The 17,997-nt window shown below is 54.5% G+C and overlaps 2 protein-coding genes across 2 annotated transcripts in view; both read left to right on the top strand.

Moving 5' to 3' along the window:
• IPO9 (importin 9) overlaps window positions 1-5,412 on the top strand; it is a 60,814-nt gene extending 55,402 nt beyond the window's left edge. Inside the window, exon 24 of the mRNA XM_028120241.2 lies at window positions 237-5,412. Coding sequence (XP_027976042.1) covers window positions 237-347 — 111 coding nt within the window. The 3' untranslated portion in view covers window positions 348-5,412. The remainder of the gene's footprint in view (window positions 1-236) is intronic.
• A 6,059-nt stretch (window positions 5,413-11,471) lies between these two features.
• On the top strand, window positions 11,472-14,572 carry SHISA4 (shisa family member 4). The gene is made up of 5 exons (XM_028120288.2): window positions 11,472-11,588; window positions 11,876-12,047; window positions 12,778-12,911; window positions 13,702-13,869; window positions 14,094-14,572. Exons 1-5 carry the CDS (start codon window positions 11,516-11,518, stop codon window positions 14,138-14,140), a joined length of 594 nt encoding a protein of 197 aa, XP_027976089.1. The 5' UTR covers window positions 11,472-11,515; the 3' UTR covers window positions 14,141-14,572.
• The last annotated feature ends 3,425 nt before the right edge of the window (window positions 14,573-17,997 follow it).

Here is a 17,997-nt window from a genome sequence, read left to right as displayed (position 1 = left end):
CCAGCTTGTGAAGGTCCTTGGGTGGAATATGAGACCTGTTGGGAAAATTTTGTTTCCTTATGGAATTTAGTCTCTGGGTTGAACCTGAACTAGATCCAAGAATGTAGAAAGCCACCGTTCAGGGTGTTGGCATTTGTCTAAAAGCCAATGCTTCCTGTACCACTTGGGGTTCTTGCCCTGCTACAGGTGGTGAGCCTGGGAACCTTCAGTAATGCCATTCTTTTTCTTCCCTCCAGGCATATCTCACGGACTTCCTCTGCCAGTTCGCTCAGCAGCCCTGCTACATAATGTTCTCAGGCCACCTTAATGACAACGAGAGGCGGGTTCTGCAGACCATTGGCATCTAAAAAACGGACACTTTCCACATCTGCTCCTCCTGGCCCAGCCACAAACCATTTTTCAGCCCTAAACTGGCCTCGAGATGTACTTTCTTTTCAACCTACAGTGGCCTCCTGACTCTCGGCCTTTGGCCTTTGCAGAGTGACAATTCAGACCAAGCTCACCAGTGCTGTCACTTAGGAATACTGGAACAAAGGACATTTCTCAAAGACCCCCTGAAGAGACTCCATCTCTAGAACCTTTTTCTCCCCAACTGTGTCACCTCTGTTCCTAGAGTCCTCTGCTGGCCACTCCAGAAACATATTGCCCAGAAGGATTATGTGTTCATGGATTATTTTGCCCCACCTCAGGAGCACAGGAAGTCATGACCATTTATATTCTAAAACAGACCTGTTTACTTTCATAGGACATCTGATGTGTTCAGATAGGAATAACCTTGAGAGATGATTCTGCTTTCTGCCCTCCACCACAGATGCTCTGGGTTCTCCATAGGAACGAGAGAGAGCAGCTACATTCTGAGCCCTCTCCAGTGACCTCTCCTTGTCTCCCTCCTATAACACTAAGGCTCCCCTGTCAAAGGAAGTCATCTTGTTTTTGCCTCATTGCATGACACAGCCCCTCCCCCTAAGCTATCCCTGTGTATACATGCACACACACAAAATAAGCCAGACAGATGGCACGTTGGTTTTCCTTTTTTAGGGGAAAAAAAAAAAGTGGGAAAACCATTTTTTTAAAAGTCCTCCTGACCCAACCATATTTAATATTCCTCTCCCACACATCACCACCCAGTCTGATATTCAAAGGTTACCCCATCTCCCTCAGAAATCCTCTAAAGTGGTTAAGTTGTAGCCCTCAAATTTGCAATGTGTATTTTTCTAGGAGAGTAAAGTAATCTTTACAAATGAATTTAGTCCACATGGTATAAGGTGTACCAGCACATCTGCCTTCTGTTCCTTTTAGAAGGAAAATAAACTTAAGGGGAAAAAGATTAGGCAGAGCCATGTAGACACCCTAGTGTGTTTTAGCTAAGCTAGCTTAAAATGAATCTTAGTTATTATCGTCCAATCAAGTATTTTTAAGGGCGGTCCCTTATTTGGGAATTTCAATCTGTTGTGGGTGAATGAGGATAATAAATCAAGGGGAGGAAGGCAAAGCCCAGCATTCCCTTTTTTGATAGTGCCCACACCTGGTGCCTCAGTTTTAGCAGCTACAGAAGATTTCTTGAGGTTGATGGTCTTACAGACAAGAAATAGAATATAAAGTGAATTTAAGTCTCTGTTCTTTTTTTTTTAAGATTTTATTTATTTGACAGAGACAAAGCGAGAGAGGAAACACAAGCAGGGGGAGTAGGAGAGGGAGAAGCAGGCTTCCTGCGGAGCAGGGAGCCCGATGTGGGGCTCGATCCCAGGACTCTGGGATCATGACCTGAGCCGAAGGCAGACGCTTAACGACTGAGCCACCCAGGCGCCCCTTAAGTCTCTGTTCTTAACTGACTGAGCCGTTCTTGAGGAAAGGGCCCCACTTGTGGGGCATTTACTGTACAGGACTGTTAGGGAAGCCTAAGGATTTTGTAGCTAATAGTGATTTCACGCCACTAGGTGTCCCCGGTGTACAATTCTCACATCTGAGTTGGGGAAAGTGTCTTTTAACCTTACTATCTTTGAAAAGCCTGAGGGCGTGTGCACAGCATGGTCCACTGCCAGCCAGGTTCTGAGACTAGTAACTGCCCCTGCTGTTTCTCCCCCTTGAGTTGGGAGAGTTGCTCATATTGGGGAAATACAGGAGGTCTGGCCAATTGGTGCTCAGGAAAACCACAGTCAGCCTTAGAAACTCACTCCATAGTTGATCTCAAGGCAGTGCCAGTTGGTTTCAGTGCTGAAGGTTACACAAGGCCAAATCAACTGATTGTGGCACAAAAGAATGGTCTCATGCCATTGGCATTGAATTGCTGAGTTTGGGAAGGCTTGGGGCTCCCACACATAGAATATGATATGGGCCCCTTCTGGGCCTACTAATGAGAAAAAAGAGTCTGTATCTGGTGCCAAAAATGATCTCTTGACAAAGGTCCTCTCTTGCTGATTTTTGGGGAGGACTGGAAAACTTGAGTCCTGAAGGAAAAGGTCTCCGTATCATCCAGGGGGCCATCCCTGCCCAACAGACATACTGTTGTGGATGAGAGCAGAGGGTCTTGGGCCCGTTGGTGTGCAGGCACTTCCTCTGCTCCCACAGCATCTTCACATCATCCCATTTAACCTTTACAGCAGGTACACAGTGGATAATACTCCCATTCTATCAATGAGGAAGAGAGTTCAGAGACTATATCTACTGTCAGCAGGGAGAAAAAAGAAATGCTTGAGTCCAGTAGTATTTTCAGAAAGTTGAACTCCAGCTCCTATTTTGTCTCCTGGTCTTTTGGCCAAAGAACTACCTTGGGTCTAAAAGATCAGGGCTAACTGGGTGGAAGAAGTTGAAGTTCAAGACAAGATAAACAAGGGAATGAGAGAGCGCTGGGCTGTTCTAAAATACTTCAGGTCTCCTGAGCCTGGTGAGTAACAGCTAGGACACCAAGGGCTTTGCCAGCAGTGTGTTGAGCTCTTAGTGGAAAGAACTGAAGGGAAAATGGAAGAAACAACCAGAAGATGGAGGAGGTGGAAGTCCAAGAATGGAAGGAAGCTGGTTATGATAAGTCCCTGCCCAATCTGTGACATTGATCAGGGACTATCCTGCCAGATGTGTGACATTGATCAGGCACTATAGACAGATGACTTGAGCTGATAAATAAGAATGTTGTAATCACTGGAGTATAATAGATGTTCATTATGAATTCAGAGCAAGTGATGCCCAACAAGACTCGTCTGATTTTGTTAAAATCTAGACACGGTAAAATCAAAGCATTAGGGAAATGGAGAAGTTCGTTACTGGCCACCAACTCAGACTACAAACTGGCTTATTGTGGAATGGTTTATGCTGTGCCGCAGGGCTCCGTCCTTGGCCCCTCCTTTGATATTAATGACAGATGAGGGGGCTTTTTAATGTTCTACCCATTCCAAAAGAGGATTTGAGGCCATTTACAAAAGGAACAGTACTAGATAGAGTTGCTGATAAGATTTTTTTTTTTAGATGGGAGGGGTTTGAGGGAGAGAGAAAATCCCTAGCAGGTTCCATGGGGCTTCATCTCTCAACCTTGGGATCATGACCTGAGCAGAAATCAAGAGTCAGATGCTTAACCGACTGAGCCACCCAGGCTCCCCTGCTGATCAGCTGATCAGATTTTTAGACAACAGGAACTCCTGGGAAGGATGACAATTAGGATTCAAACAAGTATCTCTATAAGCTTTAAAAATAGGCAGAATTTAAAGGTAAGGTTGTTTTCAAAATTGAGATGGATGAGTATGAAGAGAGTTAAGGATTACAGAGCACTGTGCTCTTGTTAACAATTCTTTGTGCCAGTAATACATGTTTATGATGTCAGGAACTGTTAACGTGTCCTCACTGAACTCCAGTGTAGTCCTGGCTGGGGTAGTAGGCACAGATGGCTTAAGATCATTTCGGTCCTCTGTGTCTGTCAGCAATCCTAGAGTGCTCTGTTCCATTATGGTGCTCAAACAGGAGGCTCCCTGACAGACGGTGAGCCCATCTGCAAGAGGAAAACCAAGAACTGGAGGCCCAAAGCTGTGTCAGGGGGAAGAAGCTTGAAGGAGCTGAGAAGACTCAGGGAAAATAGGACACTGCTTTGGAAACTGAAAGGGTTGTCCGGTGAAAGACATTCTATACTTCTCACCCCACCCAGGCAGACCTACGGCCAATAAGTACGTGATAAACTCGAAGCCAATTTCTGGCCACCATGTGTTTATTCTGTTCAGTAAATACTAAACTTTTTTTCCATGCAAGGCCAGTGCTAGATGCTGGAGAGGCTTGGCCCCTTCCTTCAAGAACCTAGTCCAGTAGGGGGTCAGAAATAATGCAACAGATGTGGGTAGTACTATGAGAGAAGTACTGGGGTCAATCCCCACTACCGGAAAGAGGAATGGTTAATGGTAGCTGGGAGAAGTCAGGCAGGGTTGCATGGAGAAGGGGACCCTTAAACTGCGCACGCGCAAGGTGGCTAACAACTGCTAAGGTTTCAGAAGCACTAAATGCCCATGACTGTTCCAAAGTGTTACTTGGATTATCTCATGTAGACCATCTAATAACTACAAAGCGCATACTTTTGTTTACCCCATCTACAGACTGATGAAACCGAAGCATAGAGTTATTAAATGTTACCTGCCAAAAGCCACATAGCGAAGTGTGTGATTTTGATCCAAGTAGGTTTTGTACTTTTTGCCAGTTTTGTGTCGCCTCCCCTGCGCATTTGTCAGGCAGACAAGGGTGGGGTAGGACACTCCAGAGAAAAGAATTTTAAGAAAAGACCATCCCAGGGGCGCCTGGGTGGCTCAGTCGTTAAGCGTCTGCCTTCGGCTCAGGTCATGATCCCAGGGTCCTGGGATCGAGCCCCGCATCGGGCTCCCTGCTCAGCGGGAGTCTGCTTCTCCCTCTCCCTCTGCCTGCTGCTCTGCCTACTTGTGCTATCTCTCTGTCAAATAAATAAAATCTTTAAAAAAAAAAAAAATAAGAAAAGACCATCCCAGAATATGACTGCATTTTCAGCTTATACACAGGTTAAAAAGTACTAGAATTTATGGTTCACAGGGCTCTTGGCCAGCAATCAGCTGGGGGACAAGTGGGAGCCAGAAGGGGAGGGATCCTCTAGGCCTTGCCCTCTTCGGGGAATGGGTGACCACTCACGAGTTTTAGGCAGAGATGTGGCATGATCAGGTTTGCCTTTTGGAAAGCATTCTGATGTCTGTCCAAGCATGACTAGAAGGGGAGACGGGGGCAGGAGTGCAGGTGAGAGACCCGAGTAACAGGAGATGGAGGGGAAGCGGCCAGACAGTGAAAGGCTGAGAAAGGACAGTCCGTGGGCCCTGATGGCAGGTGGAGAAAGGTCTGAAAGTGACAGCTGATGGGCAGGATTTGGGTAACAAAGCAGGCTAAAGTGATTGTTAATAAAATTCTACCATTTGTGAATTATTTATCTTTCTCTGCTGGATTGGTACAGGTTCAACAGCTATCTAACAAGGACCCTCACATTCTTGTTTTGTTTTGTTTTGGGGTTTGTTTTGTTATGTTTCGTGTTTTGAGTACGTGAGAAATGAGTGGCATTACTGTTGTTTTCCTAAAATTGCGAATTACACCGGTCTTTTAGACCTGTATGGTACGCATGACTTTACGGCAGGTGTGCTGCAGGAAGAGAAAAAGAGGAAACGCTGGCCTGACTGGAAGGCCTCGGCAGTCCCTTCAAGTCTCGAGTTGCTCTAATTTGGCGTGACTGCATACCCGGAAGGTGAGGAGGAAGCTGCGGGAACTGACATCCCCTCTGATCCTTGGTTTCCATATTTGTAAAATGGAGAACTAATACCTACCTCAGAGTTGTAGTTAGAATTAAAGATGACTTCATTGAAGCACTTCAGATGGGAGAGAGTGCTGCTCTCCGTGTCTCCCCCGCCCTCCAGTAGCTGGGAGCTATGTTTGGCTCCGTCTCCCTGACTCACTGGATTAGAATGACTCAGTTCGGTTTCACAGATGCTGCTGCTAAATTAGGGTCTCAGGGAGCCTTCAGGAGGCCAGCTCTGTGAGGAAGAACTGCCGCACTGCCATCCTGCCTGGGAACAGGATAGAAACAGGTGCTGGCTACAGCTCCTGCCTTCCACCTGCTAAGCAGTCTCTGTGAGGATCTGCATGATAAGTTACCGATGTATTGGCTTGCTTCCCCTAGGTTTTTTTCCCCTAGGTTTTTTCCCCTCTACTTAGTCCAAGAACATAGCCAAATTCTTTGCGTTTCCTTGCCTTAGTTGCTTTTGCAGGGTGGAAAACATAGCATGCTTCTGGAGCATGCTTGAGTGCACTGAGGCAAGGCTCAGGGTCACAGAGGAAGAAGGGGAGGGGGTCCCAGAAGACAAGAAGGAGCAGAAGTCCATGGGATCTGAATGGTGGGGACCCTGTCCGGATCCTGGATGGGAGGACTTTTAAGGAAGGGACTGCACGGAGTCCCTGGGGAGGCAGGCTGCTGGGTGCCAGGCTCTGGAGAACGGTGTCTGTGCCTGTGGCGCCCAGGCCAGGACTGCTGTACTTGCCGGCCCCTGGATGGCAGAGGATGAGGCCTGCAGGGTCCACCCTCAGTACTTTGCATTGTGTGAGATCCCAGGACCTTTTCGTGATCCCAGAAGGGGGACAGATTATTCCCCACCACCCGGCAGGGTAGAGACTTGGTCTGATCTAACTGGATGGAAAGAAAAGCAATGTGGCGTTTCTCTTACACCTGGTTTTATGATTGCGGATCCACACCTGATCTCCTATCCCTCACTGGCTTGGCTCCCTTGCCTCATCCCTGACTCACGGAGCTTCACTAGCAAGAGTACAGAAATATATGTAGAGGCAAGAGGGCTGGAGCTCTGCTTGTGACCTGTTATGTGACCCTGAGTAAATTCTTTTTCCATTGAACAGGGAGAGAGAGAATGGGCCAGAGGGCCTCTGTCCACTGACTTGAGGATTCTAGTGGGTTTGGCTGAACTAGAGTCCATTACAAAGAGGAAGCCCAGCCCAGAGGGATTAGGTGGCTTCTCCGAGTCTGCAGAGCCAGTAAGAGACAGGGCGGGACTCATGCTCTGGTTAGGAGTTCAGAGCATGAATTCCGGAGCCAGACTGCTTGGGTTCGAATCCTGGCTCTGCCATCTAGCAGCTGGGCGACTTTGGGCAAGCTACTTAAATTATCTGTACGTCCATTTCCTCATCCACAGAACAGGTGTGATATTAGTATCTGCATCAGGGACTCATTTTGAGGATTAAAGTCAACACAATACTAAGCACAGTGGAGTGCTGCCTTATAGTAAGTATTAATGGCAGCCATTAGTCTAATTCCAAGCCCAAAGCAACTCTCACTACCCAAACTTGTTCTTATAGAGCCTGTCACACAGCAAAGGCCCTGTGCCTCTGTCAGCCCAACAGTTACCCCCCTGTGCCCCTGAATAACAGGGCTGGGCTGAAAACAGAGAGCCAGGTGGAAAGGACCGGCTGAGGCCCATGTCCCCAAACCCTTCACAGGAGAGAGAGTGGGGATAAACGAGAGAGCTGTAAACAGAACCGTCTTCCTTCCTTACTCTCAGATCCCAAAATAACATTTGTCTGCTCCCCACCCTACCCAGCTGGCAGAGGTGCAGTCTGAGTAAGGTGCCATTTAAAGATAACCTGGCCCTCCCCGTCTGCCCCACTGGTTGGGCTGGGCTCCCGAGGCGAGCAGTGGCTGCCTGTGACGGGCACTGCTCCCACAGTCCCCCCCAGAGCAGGCTGATCCCAGATGCCACCCAAACCAGCCCAGCTAACCCCTTCTTTCCTGAGGCCCAGGCTGTGCAAGTTCTGCCCAGGCTGCCCAGGGCCTCTGCAAAGAAGAAGCCTGGCATTCTGGGGCAGGTAATCCTGCAAAGGCATTGCTAGAAGAGTGCTCCTTCCTACCAGTAGCTGGGTCCACGGTGAGGCTGATCCCCACTGTCCCTCGCCCACCTCCAGACCCCTCCCATCAAGAGGACAAACTCGAGAGTCATAGTCTTTCATTTGCACTGAGAAAGAATAAAGCTAGACACCAGGGAAGACCTTATGTTGCAAGAGAGATGTTTGTTTATTTAGGGACAGTGGGAGCCAGGAGATCTGGTTCCTTCAGTCCCCAGCTAAGCCCTGAGACCTTGGCCAACTTTCTGGGGCTCTCCTGGGCCTTACTCTCCCCAGGCCTGGGTTGCAAGGAAGAATCAGTGTGTCTTTGACACCCTAGAGTGGGTGTAATGAGATTAAATCAATGAGGAAAGGGCTCAGGGCCCTCGGGAAGAAAGGAATGAATAATTAGCTATCTGCAGGAGGTGACAGTGCCAGAGGACAGCTGGGAGGAGGAAGACTGGTGAAGCATGGGACTAACCTGGAGGCAAGTAGGGGAGAGTAATAGAGCTCCCCTTATCTCACAATGGCCCCAAATTTCCTCCCCCCCGCCCCCCGAGCCAGACAGCTGGGTGGGGCAGGAGCCTCTGGAATGGAGGCTCCAGGGCCCTGGTCCTGGGAAGGCAGGAAGGCCCTGGAAGAGTCCAGGCCTACTCAGTCAGCTCTGATTTGAAGAAGAGCAAGAAGGGGGTGGGGAGGAGCCCTGGGCGGGTCATTCAGCCCAGTAGTGAGATGACTCAGCAGCTCGCTCACTCGGGTACCACGGCCCCGGGCAAAGCCCAAACTGGGTCACAGGCTTGGTCCTAGCCCCTCCTCTCTGCCCGGCTTCCACTGCCCTTCCCCACTCTAAATATCCCGCTATCTTCCCCCACAGACTTCTGCTGGGAATAAGGGCTGGGTATCAAAGTTTCCCCAAGTATGCGTTCTGTATGCCAAGCATAGCACGGAGCATTTTAGACATGTTACAGGAGAGGCAGGCCGTGGACTGCGAGGGCCTGGACTTAGAAGTCACAGAAGCCCACCTCCAAATCCCAGCCAGGTAAGCTGGGAAAATTCACTTCCAACCCCTGTACGAAGGGACAAATTCATTTGCAGTGTTAGCTGCTAGCATTACTATTATCCTATTCCAGGGCCCCTGGGGAGAGCCTGCTACTGGCAAAGTTCATATTTTGTCTCATCTGATCACAGATTAATTACTGTCTGCCTCTCCTTTTCCAGGAAAGTGCCTCTGCCCCTCACTGGGGCCCAGGAGACAGGCTTGGTAAGGGGAAGAGGCTCCTGTGTGCCCTGAGCGGACGGGGTACAGTGAAGCCCCTTCGGGCCTAAAGATTTGGACAAACCCCTTCTCAGGTGCCCCAGTCCCTCCCCATTGCTCCCACCCAGCCTCTTCCCACTCCTGCCCAGTTCCATGGCCTCTGTCAGGACGCAGGTCCATTATTGTGACAGAGCTAACCTCAGCCCTCCATCTCCAGGTTCACCCAATCCTGCCGGTTCTCCCCCCTGGCCCGCCCCCAGCCCTTCCCCACCCTCTGTCCCAGTCAACACTCCTATCCTGTGGACTGAAGAGTTTCCCTAGAATTTTACAGTAGAAAATCACTGATGGTGGGAGAACTCGGTGTCGTGGTCAGCTGGAAGCCTCAACCAGGGCGAGATTTGAGGAGGACCAGTTGGAGAAGAAATGAAAAAAGGAGAAAAGCAGGAAAGTAGCTAGAAAAGGATGAATTTCAGGAAGCATGTGGCTTGGCTTTGTTTGGTCTTGTTTTGTTTTGTTTTGTTTTGTTTTACCAGGAGAGACTTGAGATTTTGGTTTTGCTCTTGGGGAAAGAAGCTGATAAGAAAGGAGAAACTAAGAACACTGAAGAGAAGAGATAATGCGGAGAGATCAGACGGGGGTCTAGAGTACATGTGGGAGCATCAGCCTTGGACGGGAAGAGAGACAACCCTCCCTCTGAACTTCATTCAACCTACAAGAATCACCTACGGCAACGGCTGGGTGACAGCAGTGAATACAATGACCACATGGTCCCGCACTCATGGAGCTTGGGCAGTAGGAAAGAAGACAGGGATGGCGAAGGGCACACTGTCCAGGGGGTGGGGAAGTGTGAGTCGTTTCTCTTCATCCTTCTGCCGCTGTGTTTGTGACTGGGGCCTGCACGGGGACATATAATCACTTGCCCCCCATCAGACTACCAGCAACTTCCTGGGACAGGAACTAATGCTCTCCTTACTCCAGCTCTCAGGTTGGGTGTGCTAGCAACCACAGGGGCCCAAGACAGGGCAGCTCTTCTTCTGGCTGCCGTTCCCTAACTTATTTAGATTCTGCTGGACCTTCCCTGCCCTGCCCTGGTTCCCTCACCTCGGAACACCAGCGAGACTCACTGTCCACGCCCTCTGCTGTTGGGGAGGGGGAATCCACCTGGATTTAGATGACTTGGGCCCTGCTGTTGTTGCCTCTGCCATTTACGGTCTGTATTATCTCTGGCAAGTCCTACAAGTCCCTTGAGTCCTAGTTTGTCCATCTGTAAAACAGGATTGATGAGAACACCTGTCAACTTCTGAGCTCCCGGAGTTGTGGAGACCCTCCAATGAGGTACATGTCAAAGTGCTTTGTAAAGGACTGCACCATGGCCACGGCTTGAGGCAGCCTTTTGATTTGGTCCCTGGAGTGATAGGCAGTTCCTGGTCAGGGTAGCCCAGGTAGCAGGGGGCACAGTCACTGACAGTATAAATTTGTAAGGGGATTAATTGGCTCCCCCTCCCAAAAAAAACCACTGTCTCCACTGTAATTAACTCTTGCCCTCCCTATGCTCCCCTAGCCAATGCAGTATTCTGCAGGACTGCTTTGTGAAAAAAGGGGCTTTTGAAGTGTCTAGCTGGATGGGCTCCAGGCGGCAGCCTATCATCCCGACTGATGAGGCCACAGGCTGGTGCATGCCAGCGCTGTCCTCTCAGAGGGGGAAGGGGCCATCTCGGGGAGCCAGTGCAGCTGGCAGAGCCCAGGCCCGTGGGGACAAAGCGGCTCTGAGCCGCCTCTCAATGGGTGCCTGTGTTCTGGGAGTGGGGGCGGGGTGCCCTCAGCCTCTTTCCCTCTTCTCCCGCCACCCCACCCCTCCCCGCTCCCCGCAGGACTTCCTGGGCTGGACACTGGGGCAGAGGAGGTCCTGCACAGGCGAAGGTCGGGCGCTGCCCCTCTAGGGTTGGCCCATGTGCCTGGGCACTCGGGGATGGCACCAGGATCAGGGCTTCTGGGGTCCGGGATACTGATTGGGCCCAGGCCGGGGGCGGGCCCAGGGCACGGCCAGGCCTCCCCGGCTGCAGAGTCCGGCGGCCCGCTGTGGCCACGGTGGCTCGGGCGGGAGGAGCCACCGTGGAGCCGGGGGCGGGGGCGCAGGACAGTACCGGGCTGCGTGAGGGGGGGCGGGAAGTGTGAGCCCGGGCTGGGTGGGCGTCGCCGGTGGGTGGCCGCCTGGGCCGGGCGCGGAGCGTGGGGGGCAGGGTTACCGCGGCCCGGGCCTTAGTCCCGCCCTCGCAGGAGGCGGGAGAGGAAACCGAGCCTGGCGGCGGGCTGGGCCCCGCAGCAGCTCCCGCCGGCCGGCTTCGTCCTGCGCTCCCTGCTCCAGGCGGCCGGTCTCGGCCGCGCCCAAGCCCCGCCATGCGGCCCCCGGGGCTCTGCGGGGCCGCGCCGCTTGCCGCGGCCGCCCTCCTGGTGCTGGGGGCTCCCCTGGGTAAGGGGGTGGGCGCGGGGCGCCCCTGGGTGCTGCCGGTGCGCAGGGAGCGGGAGGAGACCCGGCCGGGAGGCTGGGCCATGGGAAGCTGACCCGGGGCGCGGGGGTCAGCCCCGGAGGGAGGCCGCTGGGGCTCAGGGGCGGAGCCCCTCAGGGTGGTGACGAAGGGCAGCTCCCGCGTCCCGGGAGCCGGCGGGATGGGAGCCTCGGGGAGCGGGGCTAAGGGTGGACGGAAAGCTGGCCTGGTGGCCATGCCCCCCACCCGCCCCCCCCCACCCCGCCCTCAGCGCTGGCCCGCGAGGACTGCCTGTGGTACCTGGACCGGAACGGCTCCTGGCATCCAGGCTTCAACTGCGAGTTCTTCACCTTCTGCTGCGGGACCTGCTACCAGCGCTACTGCTGCAGAGACCTGACCTTGCTCATCACCGAGAGGCAGCAGAAGCACTGCCTGGCCTTCAGGTGGGCCCCCGCCTCCACCCACGCCCCCTCCATCCTCCTCTCAGGAGGCCTGCCCGGGCCTCCCGACCTCCGTGTCTCCCTCCTGCCCCTCTCCATGTCCACCTCCACAGCCTTAGCCCAGACCTAGCACTCAGCTTGGTGACAAAGTGGGTGTTGGTGCAGGGGCCTGGAAGGTCCAGGAAGGGCATATTAACCATCTTGCGCTCGGTGGAGGGTGGGTACAGGGTGCAGCTTTGTGGAAGACGCTCTGGCAAAAAGGCAGGAGACTTGGGTTTGATTCCCAGGTCCACGTCTCTGTAGCCGTGTCATTGTGGGGAAGACTCATCCTCACATGGGTCATTATTTCCTTTTCAAAAAATGAGGGGGTTGCCAAAATTAGTGGTTTCAAACTTCTTTTTGAAAGGGACTGCTAATACATGAAAGGTTTAAGGAGACTGCATGATTGGGGGGTTGGAAGAAAGTTGTAGATGTAGGGGCGTTGAAGTGGGGAGCACACTACAAATCCCGGCATGCCTCACACTAGCCAGCCAGGCAGCACGGTCTTCTGGGAAGTGGAGGTCCCCTAAGATCTCCTCCACAGGGTCGTGGCAGAGCCCCTCAAGGAACCCCAAATCTCAGCTTGCTGTGGCCCCCTGCTGGCCAGGAGTTGGAGCACAGTTTTATGGCCACCATAATGAGGAGTCCCTCGTAGGAGTGCTGGAAGGTGAGGGGACCTGTTCTTTGTCTAAAGTCCCAAGACCATAGCAGGCATCGCTTCGGCCGTGATCCTCTTTGTGGCTGTGGTGGCCACCACCATCTGCTGCTTCCTGTGTTCCTGCTGCTACCTGTACCGCCGGCGCCAGCAGCTGCAGAGCCCGTTTGAAGGTACGTGCAGTCCTGGGCCCGGGGGATCAGATAGGCTGGGCCGAGCCCCATGATGGGCACCAGAGAGTTCCAGGACGTGGGACCTGTGTACACACACCTGCCAGCCTGCAACCCCAGAAACGAGAACGTGCGGGTCTGTGTGTGAACAGCGGACATGATGAGTACGCGGGCGGACGTGCGTGCATGTGAATGTTCAGCTGTGCGCGGCAGGCCGTCAACAGTGGTGCGGTGCAGTGGGTACGTGCGTGCACGTGACTCTTGGAAAGGACGTGTCGGGGGGTCTGTAGTGGTGAGCATTAATTGCATGTACTCTAGTGAACGGTGGACTGTGTGCCTGAGTGTTGGCATGTGACCAAATATATATGCCCAACCCCGAGGGGCATGGGCATGGTGTCGCTGCACGGGGGATCAGTGTGGGAGGAAAAGGCTGAGGGCGGACCCCCCCTGAGTGGCAGCTCTGCTAGATTAGAAGATACCAGACCCTGGAGCCGTCCTGTGCTTGCCTAAGTGGGACATTTCCCAAGCTGTGTTCTCTGGCTCATGAGGCTTCTGAAACCTGCTGAGGGGAGCAAACCTGCTAAACACAGACTGACCCGCTGGGACTGCGCGCACAGCTCCCCGCTCAGCTCTGCCAAGCAATGTCGGGGAGGCAGAGGCAGCAGGTGGCCAGCCGAGAGCCCCCAGAACAGACAACAGGGGCCCAGGGGGGCTTACGTCGGTTTCAGGGCAGGAGGAGGCGGCTTCACCACGGAGGTGGAGTTCTGAATGCTGGTCCTTGTCCCCCACCTAGGCCAGGAGATTCCAATGACAGGCATCCCAGTGCAGCCAGTGTACCCATACCCTCAGGACCCCAAAGCTGGCCCCGCACCCCCACAGCCTGGCTATATGTACCCTCCTAGTGGTCCTGCTCCCCAGTACCCACTCTACCCGGCTGGGCCCCCTATCTACAACCCTGCAGGTAAGTGAGCCATCTGGAGCTTCTTGCTCCTGCCTGCCCCCCACCTCTGCGCTGGGACCTCCCCTACCCCTTTCTCGCCCTGAGTCCCTCTCCCAGACTTCTACCTCAGCTGGAAACATCCAGGCTACCTCTTCCCCATGGATCCTTCATGCCTCTGGAAGTGGGGGTCACTTCCCATCCTCCTATGCCACCCCTGATCCTTATCCTGTCTGCTTGGCTTTCAGCTCCTCCCCCCTATATGCCACCACAGCCCTCCTACCCAGGAGCCTGAGGAACCAGCTGTGTCTCTGCTGCCCCTTCAGTGATGCCCCTCTCCTGTATCTGCATCTGGCCCTGGGGGTGGGCAAGGGTCCTCCACTCAGCAGGCCCCAGACCAAGCCAAGCCCTGGGTCCTACTGGTGATGGAGCCCCAGGGACGTAGACCAGGAGCTGAGCTGGAACTTGGCCGTGAATGAGGGGTGGGTGGGGAGGGCTTGGGGTCAGTGGACTATTTTTACCTGGGACAAGAGAAGGACATGAAAGCCTGGGTCAAAGCCCCTGCTTTCTCAGAGTCCTGCGACTTCCAAGATCCCAGCCAGGAACGCTGGGGCCCGCCCTGTTTGCTCACTGTGGGCTCCATCAGTATTGGGCAGAAGCCCTGCTCCTGGCTGCCCCACTGGCCAGGGCTCCAACTGCTGGATTAAAGCTGTAAAGCTGTAACTCATGTCGGTTGCCTCATTGGGCCCATCCACACCTTCCAGGAGCTCTGCCTTTAGCTGGGCCCTGAGGGCTGTCAGTGTCACATCCTCCCAGCCGTCAAGGCAGGTGCCAGGGCTGGAGCCCAGCGCCACCCTCCCCCACTTCCACAAGCAGAACCACCTCAGGCTGAGGGCCCCTTGAGCTGGTTCCCAAAGCCAGTGAGGTGGATTTTGCCACAGCTGGGAAGAGGGTGCTCATTTGCGTTACAGGCATTCTGCACTAGGGGTCAGGCTCCTGTGACATAGAAGGCACTGCAAATTTTTACAAAGGCACCTTCCCCTTTTCGGGGACACTTAGCTTCACATGTGGGTTCTGACACTGGCTGACCTTGGGGGTGTCTTTGAACCCAGTTTTCTCAGCTGTCCCATGGAGATAATGCCTCAGGGCTGTCATGTGGGTGAAATACGAAATGAAACTGTGACCTCTGTCCGTCCTTCCTGATCAGAGAGGTTCTAGGAGCCAAGCGGAGAGACTGGGCCACCCAAGAGGTTGGTGCAAGGTGTTCCTGTTAGCTGCCTTGGGTCATCAGGGGACCCTAAGACCTTAGGCCCCTGCTGAGCCAGGCAGACGCCCCCTACCCTTGGAGATGCCTATGCACCAAGCTCTACCCTCACCTTTGCCTGGTTCCCTGAGGACCTGGGTCCTTGTGCTCTCAGGACTTGTCTGGTGACAGATGTAGGGAAAGAAGTTTTACAGTTTTTAATTCAAGTGGGAAAAGTGCCATACTGGCTTGGCAACACCACCACCAACCAACGGTCTCCTTTCCCCAACACCCATATGCTCAGCCCCTCCTTCCCTCAGCCAAGGTCCTCCAGCCCTGCAGCCTTGTCTTCCAGCTGGGTTCTGCATATGGCCACTGTGCTAACCATGCCCTCTGGCACCCATATACTGTCAGGGAGGCTCTTGTCACACAGGCTGGAGTGGGGGAGCTCCTAGGCCAGTGTCAGAAACAACTATCGACAGAGCCAATCACAACTACGGGCAGAGTCTCTGTCCGTGGATTCACAGCTTCCCCCCTTCCTAATGAAATTTTCAGGGGGGCCCGAAAGGGCCCTGGACCTGACCAGAGAGGGAAAGCTAATGCTGGGGTGGGAGGCAGGGGGTACGGAGCTGGGGCCACAGCTGCAAATCCACCTTCTCTCTTGAGGGTGGGGGCAAGAGGTGGGAGTTGGGGTCACAGTGTCCTGGCTTCCAGTCTGCAACTTCTGCCTTCATTCACACTTCAGGAGAGAGGGTGACCAGCTCATCTCAAGGTTTGGAACCGCCAGTCAGTCTCTGGCTTGCTTGCTCTCCCTCTCCCCCTCTCTGGAAGCTGAGAGGGGGAGGAGGTTGGCAGGATAAGGTTTGAGTTTCCCTAAGGAAAGAGGTGTAAATGGATGCATGGCCATGCCCGGCTGAATTAATTATCCTTAAATCCACAATCTGGGGCCAACTAAAGATTGCTTTGTTGACTGGGGTGGAAGGCAGGTTTATCCCAGTCACAGCTGCCTCCCAGAAGGTGGAGTCTCCCCTCCCCAACATTTCCAGCCAATTAACTCTGCAAAGCACTGAGAATTCTAAGGAAAAGGGGGAAACTACGAGAGAGTGGGGCATTTCACATGCCCCGAGCAGAGAGAAGGCCCCTCTCACATCCTCTAGCTCTGTAAATAGGGCAATCCCCTGAATCTCTCCCAAAGCTCTCCATCCATGATCCCATCTTATTTGCTTACCACCAGGGGAACGGCCAGCAGGAGAACAGAGCTGTAGCTGCCCCTCCCCATCTTCAGCAGCTAGCACCCCTGAAAACCAGGCAGGCACCCTACAAAGGGGAGGAAGATACAGGGCGCGTGGAGCAGTGACCCTGAAGGATTTACACTCCAGTGGTGTCAATGGGGTCCTGCTGAGCTGCGAGGGCACATCAAGGACCCTAAGGGAGGTCTGGGAAGCACAGACGGAGAGCAGCACTCCACACAAAAACAGGGCACCTCTTTCTTGGGCGCCTGCTCAGGCAGGGGAGGGGGAGGCTGAGCTCAAAGGGTGAGGGCAGGGGTTCAGATGCAGGGAGAGAGCTGGAGCAGAGGTGAATGGGGATACAAAGGGGCCCCAAGAAAGGAAAGGGGGGCACTGTCGGAGAGGAATAGAATGGAGGCAGCTGGGACAGCTGACACTTCAGGCAAGGGGTGAGGCAGGGTAGGTGGGATAAAGGAAGAGGAGTTCGAGGCCTGGGGAAGGTGCGCTGGCCAGGCAGAGCAGCTAGAGCACAGGGCAAGGGGCTGGGAGTGAGACATCGCCAGGCTGGGCTCCCAGGCCAGCCGCCTGGCCCCCACACCACAGGAAGGCCAGAGCGGGAGCTGGGCCCCAGGCTTGAGACCAGCCTGCGAGGGGTGGGGAGCACCTGTACAACAGGCTTGGTCGTCCTGGTGGTCCGGAAGCCACGCTCAGTGGGTGACTGGCGTCCAGATCTTTGCTTCTTAAAGAAGGCCGCCTGAGTGGCCACGGTCCCAACTCACAGCACCTGTGACTGGAGCCCCTCACTCACTGGCTTCCTGCGACAGGAAGTGGGGCGGGGAGGCGCCCGCCATCCCACCCACGGCCAGCGCCCGAGCCTCGGTCCTACCTAGCCCGGGGTCCCCCAAGGCCTGCGGGGGCGGGGCCCGCAGGTGAGAAGCCGGTGCAACAGTGGGTGGCGGCGGGCCCCAAAAGACGCCCTCCGTTGGGGGAACAGGAGACCCAGGATGTGGCCCCTGGAAACGAAAGGGGCCAGCCGGGGTGAGGCGGCTCAGAGGGCCTGCCGGGGTAGGGTTGGCGGGGGGAGGAGGGGACGGACCCCCTTGGCCCAGGTCCGTAGGATGCAGTCGGCGGCAAGAGACGTAGTTTGAATAGGTGTGCATCAACTTGTTCAAGTCATTTGCTGCCTTTGAATCTCATTTTCTTCCCTGTAAAAGGCGGGTGCGGACGAAGATAGATCCTTCCGGCTCATGCACCCTGGGTTTCAGGAAGGGAAACCGGGCAGACGGGCGCCTGCGGAGGCCGATGGGGCAGGTGGGCGGCGGTGGGTGCACTACGCCGCAGAAACGCGGCCCCGCGAATGTGGCCCGTTTCCCGCGTTCGGCCGACCCCTGAGCGCACGCAGCTGCTCGATGCCTGGCGCTCCCACCAGCCCCCCCCGCCCCTCCCAGGCAGCGGGAAGGCGCCCCCCAGACCGGGCGCTGCATCCCATCTGCCCACCTTCCCTGGCCCCCAGCGCAGCTCCGCCGCGCCCCTGGCACGGCGGGAGAACCCGGGACGCGGCCGGCCTGCAGGTGGCGCTGCGCTCCCGCATCAGGTTCTAACGCACCAGAGGAAGGATGACCTCATCAGCCCCCAACCCCCAAGAGGACTCCGTGTGTGTGTGTGTGTGTGTGTGTGTGT

Source organism: Eumetopias jubatus, unplaced genomic scaffold (genome assembly GCF_037043125.1).
Source record: "Eumetopias jubatus isolate StellerSeaLion01/CBP00866 unplaced genomic scaffold, mEumJub1_p1.0 scaffold_12, whole genome shotgun sequence".
NCBI classification, from domain to species: Eukaryota; Metazoa; Chordata; class Mammalia; order Carnivora; family Otariidae; genus Eumetopias; species Eumetopias jubatus.
The sequence above is the reverse complement of the archived record's forward strand: the minus strand, read 5'-3'. Positions and strand labels throughout refer to the sequence as shown.

Coding starts and splice junctions, on each gene's coding strand:
- SHISA4 (XM_028120288.2), top strand. CDS start 11,516: ATGCGGCCCCCGGGGCTCTGCGGGGCCGCGCCGCTTGCCGCGGCCGCC. Junction 11,589..11,875: donor GGTGCTGGGGGCTCCCCTGG/GTAAGGGGGTGG, acceptor CCCCGCCCTCAG/CGCTGGCCCGCGAGGACTGC. Junction 12,048..12,777: donor AAGCACTGCCTGGCCTTCAG/GTGGGCCCCCGC, acceptor CTTTGTCTAAAG/TCCCAAGACCATAGCAGGCA.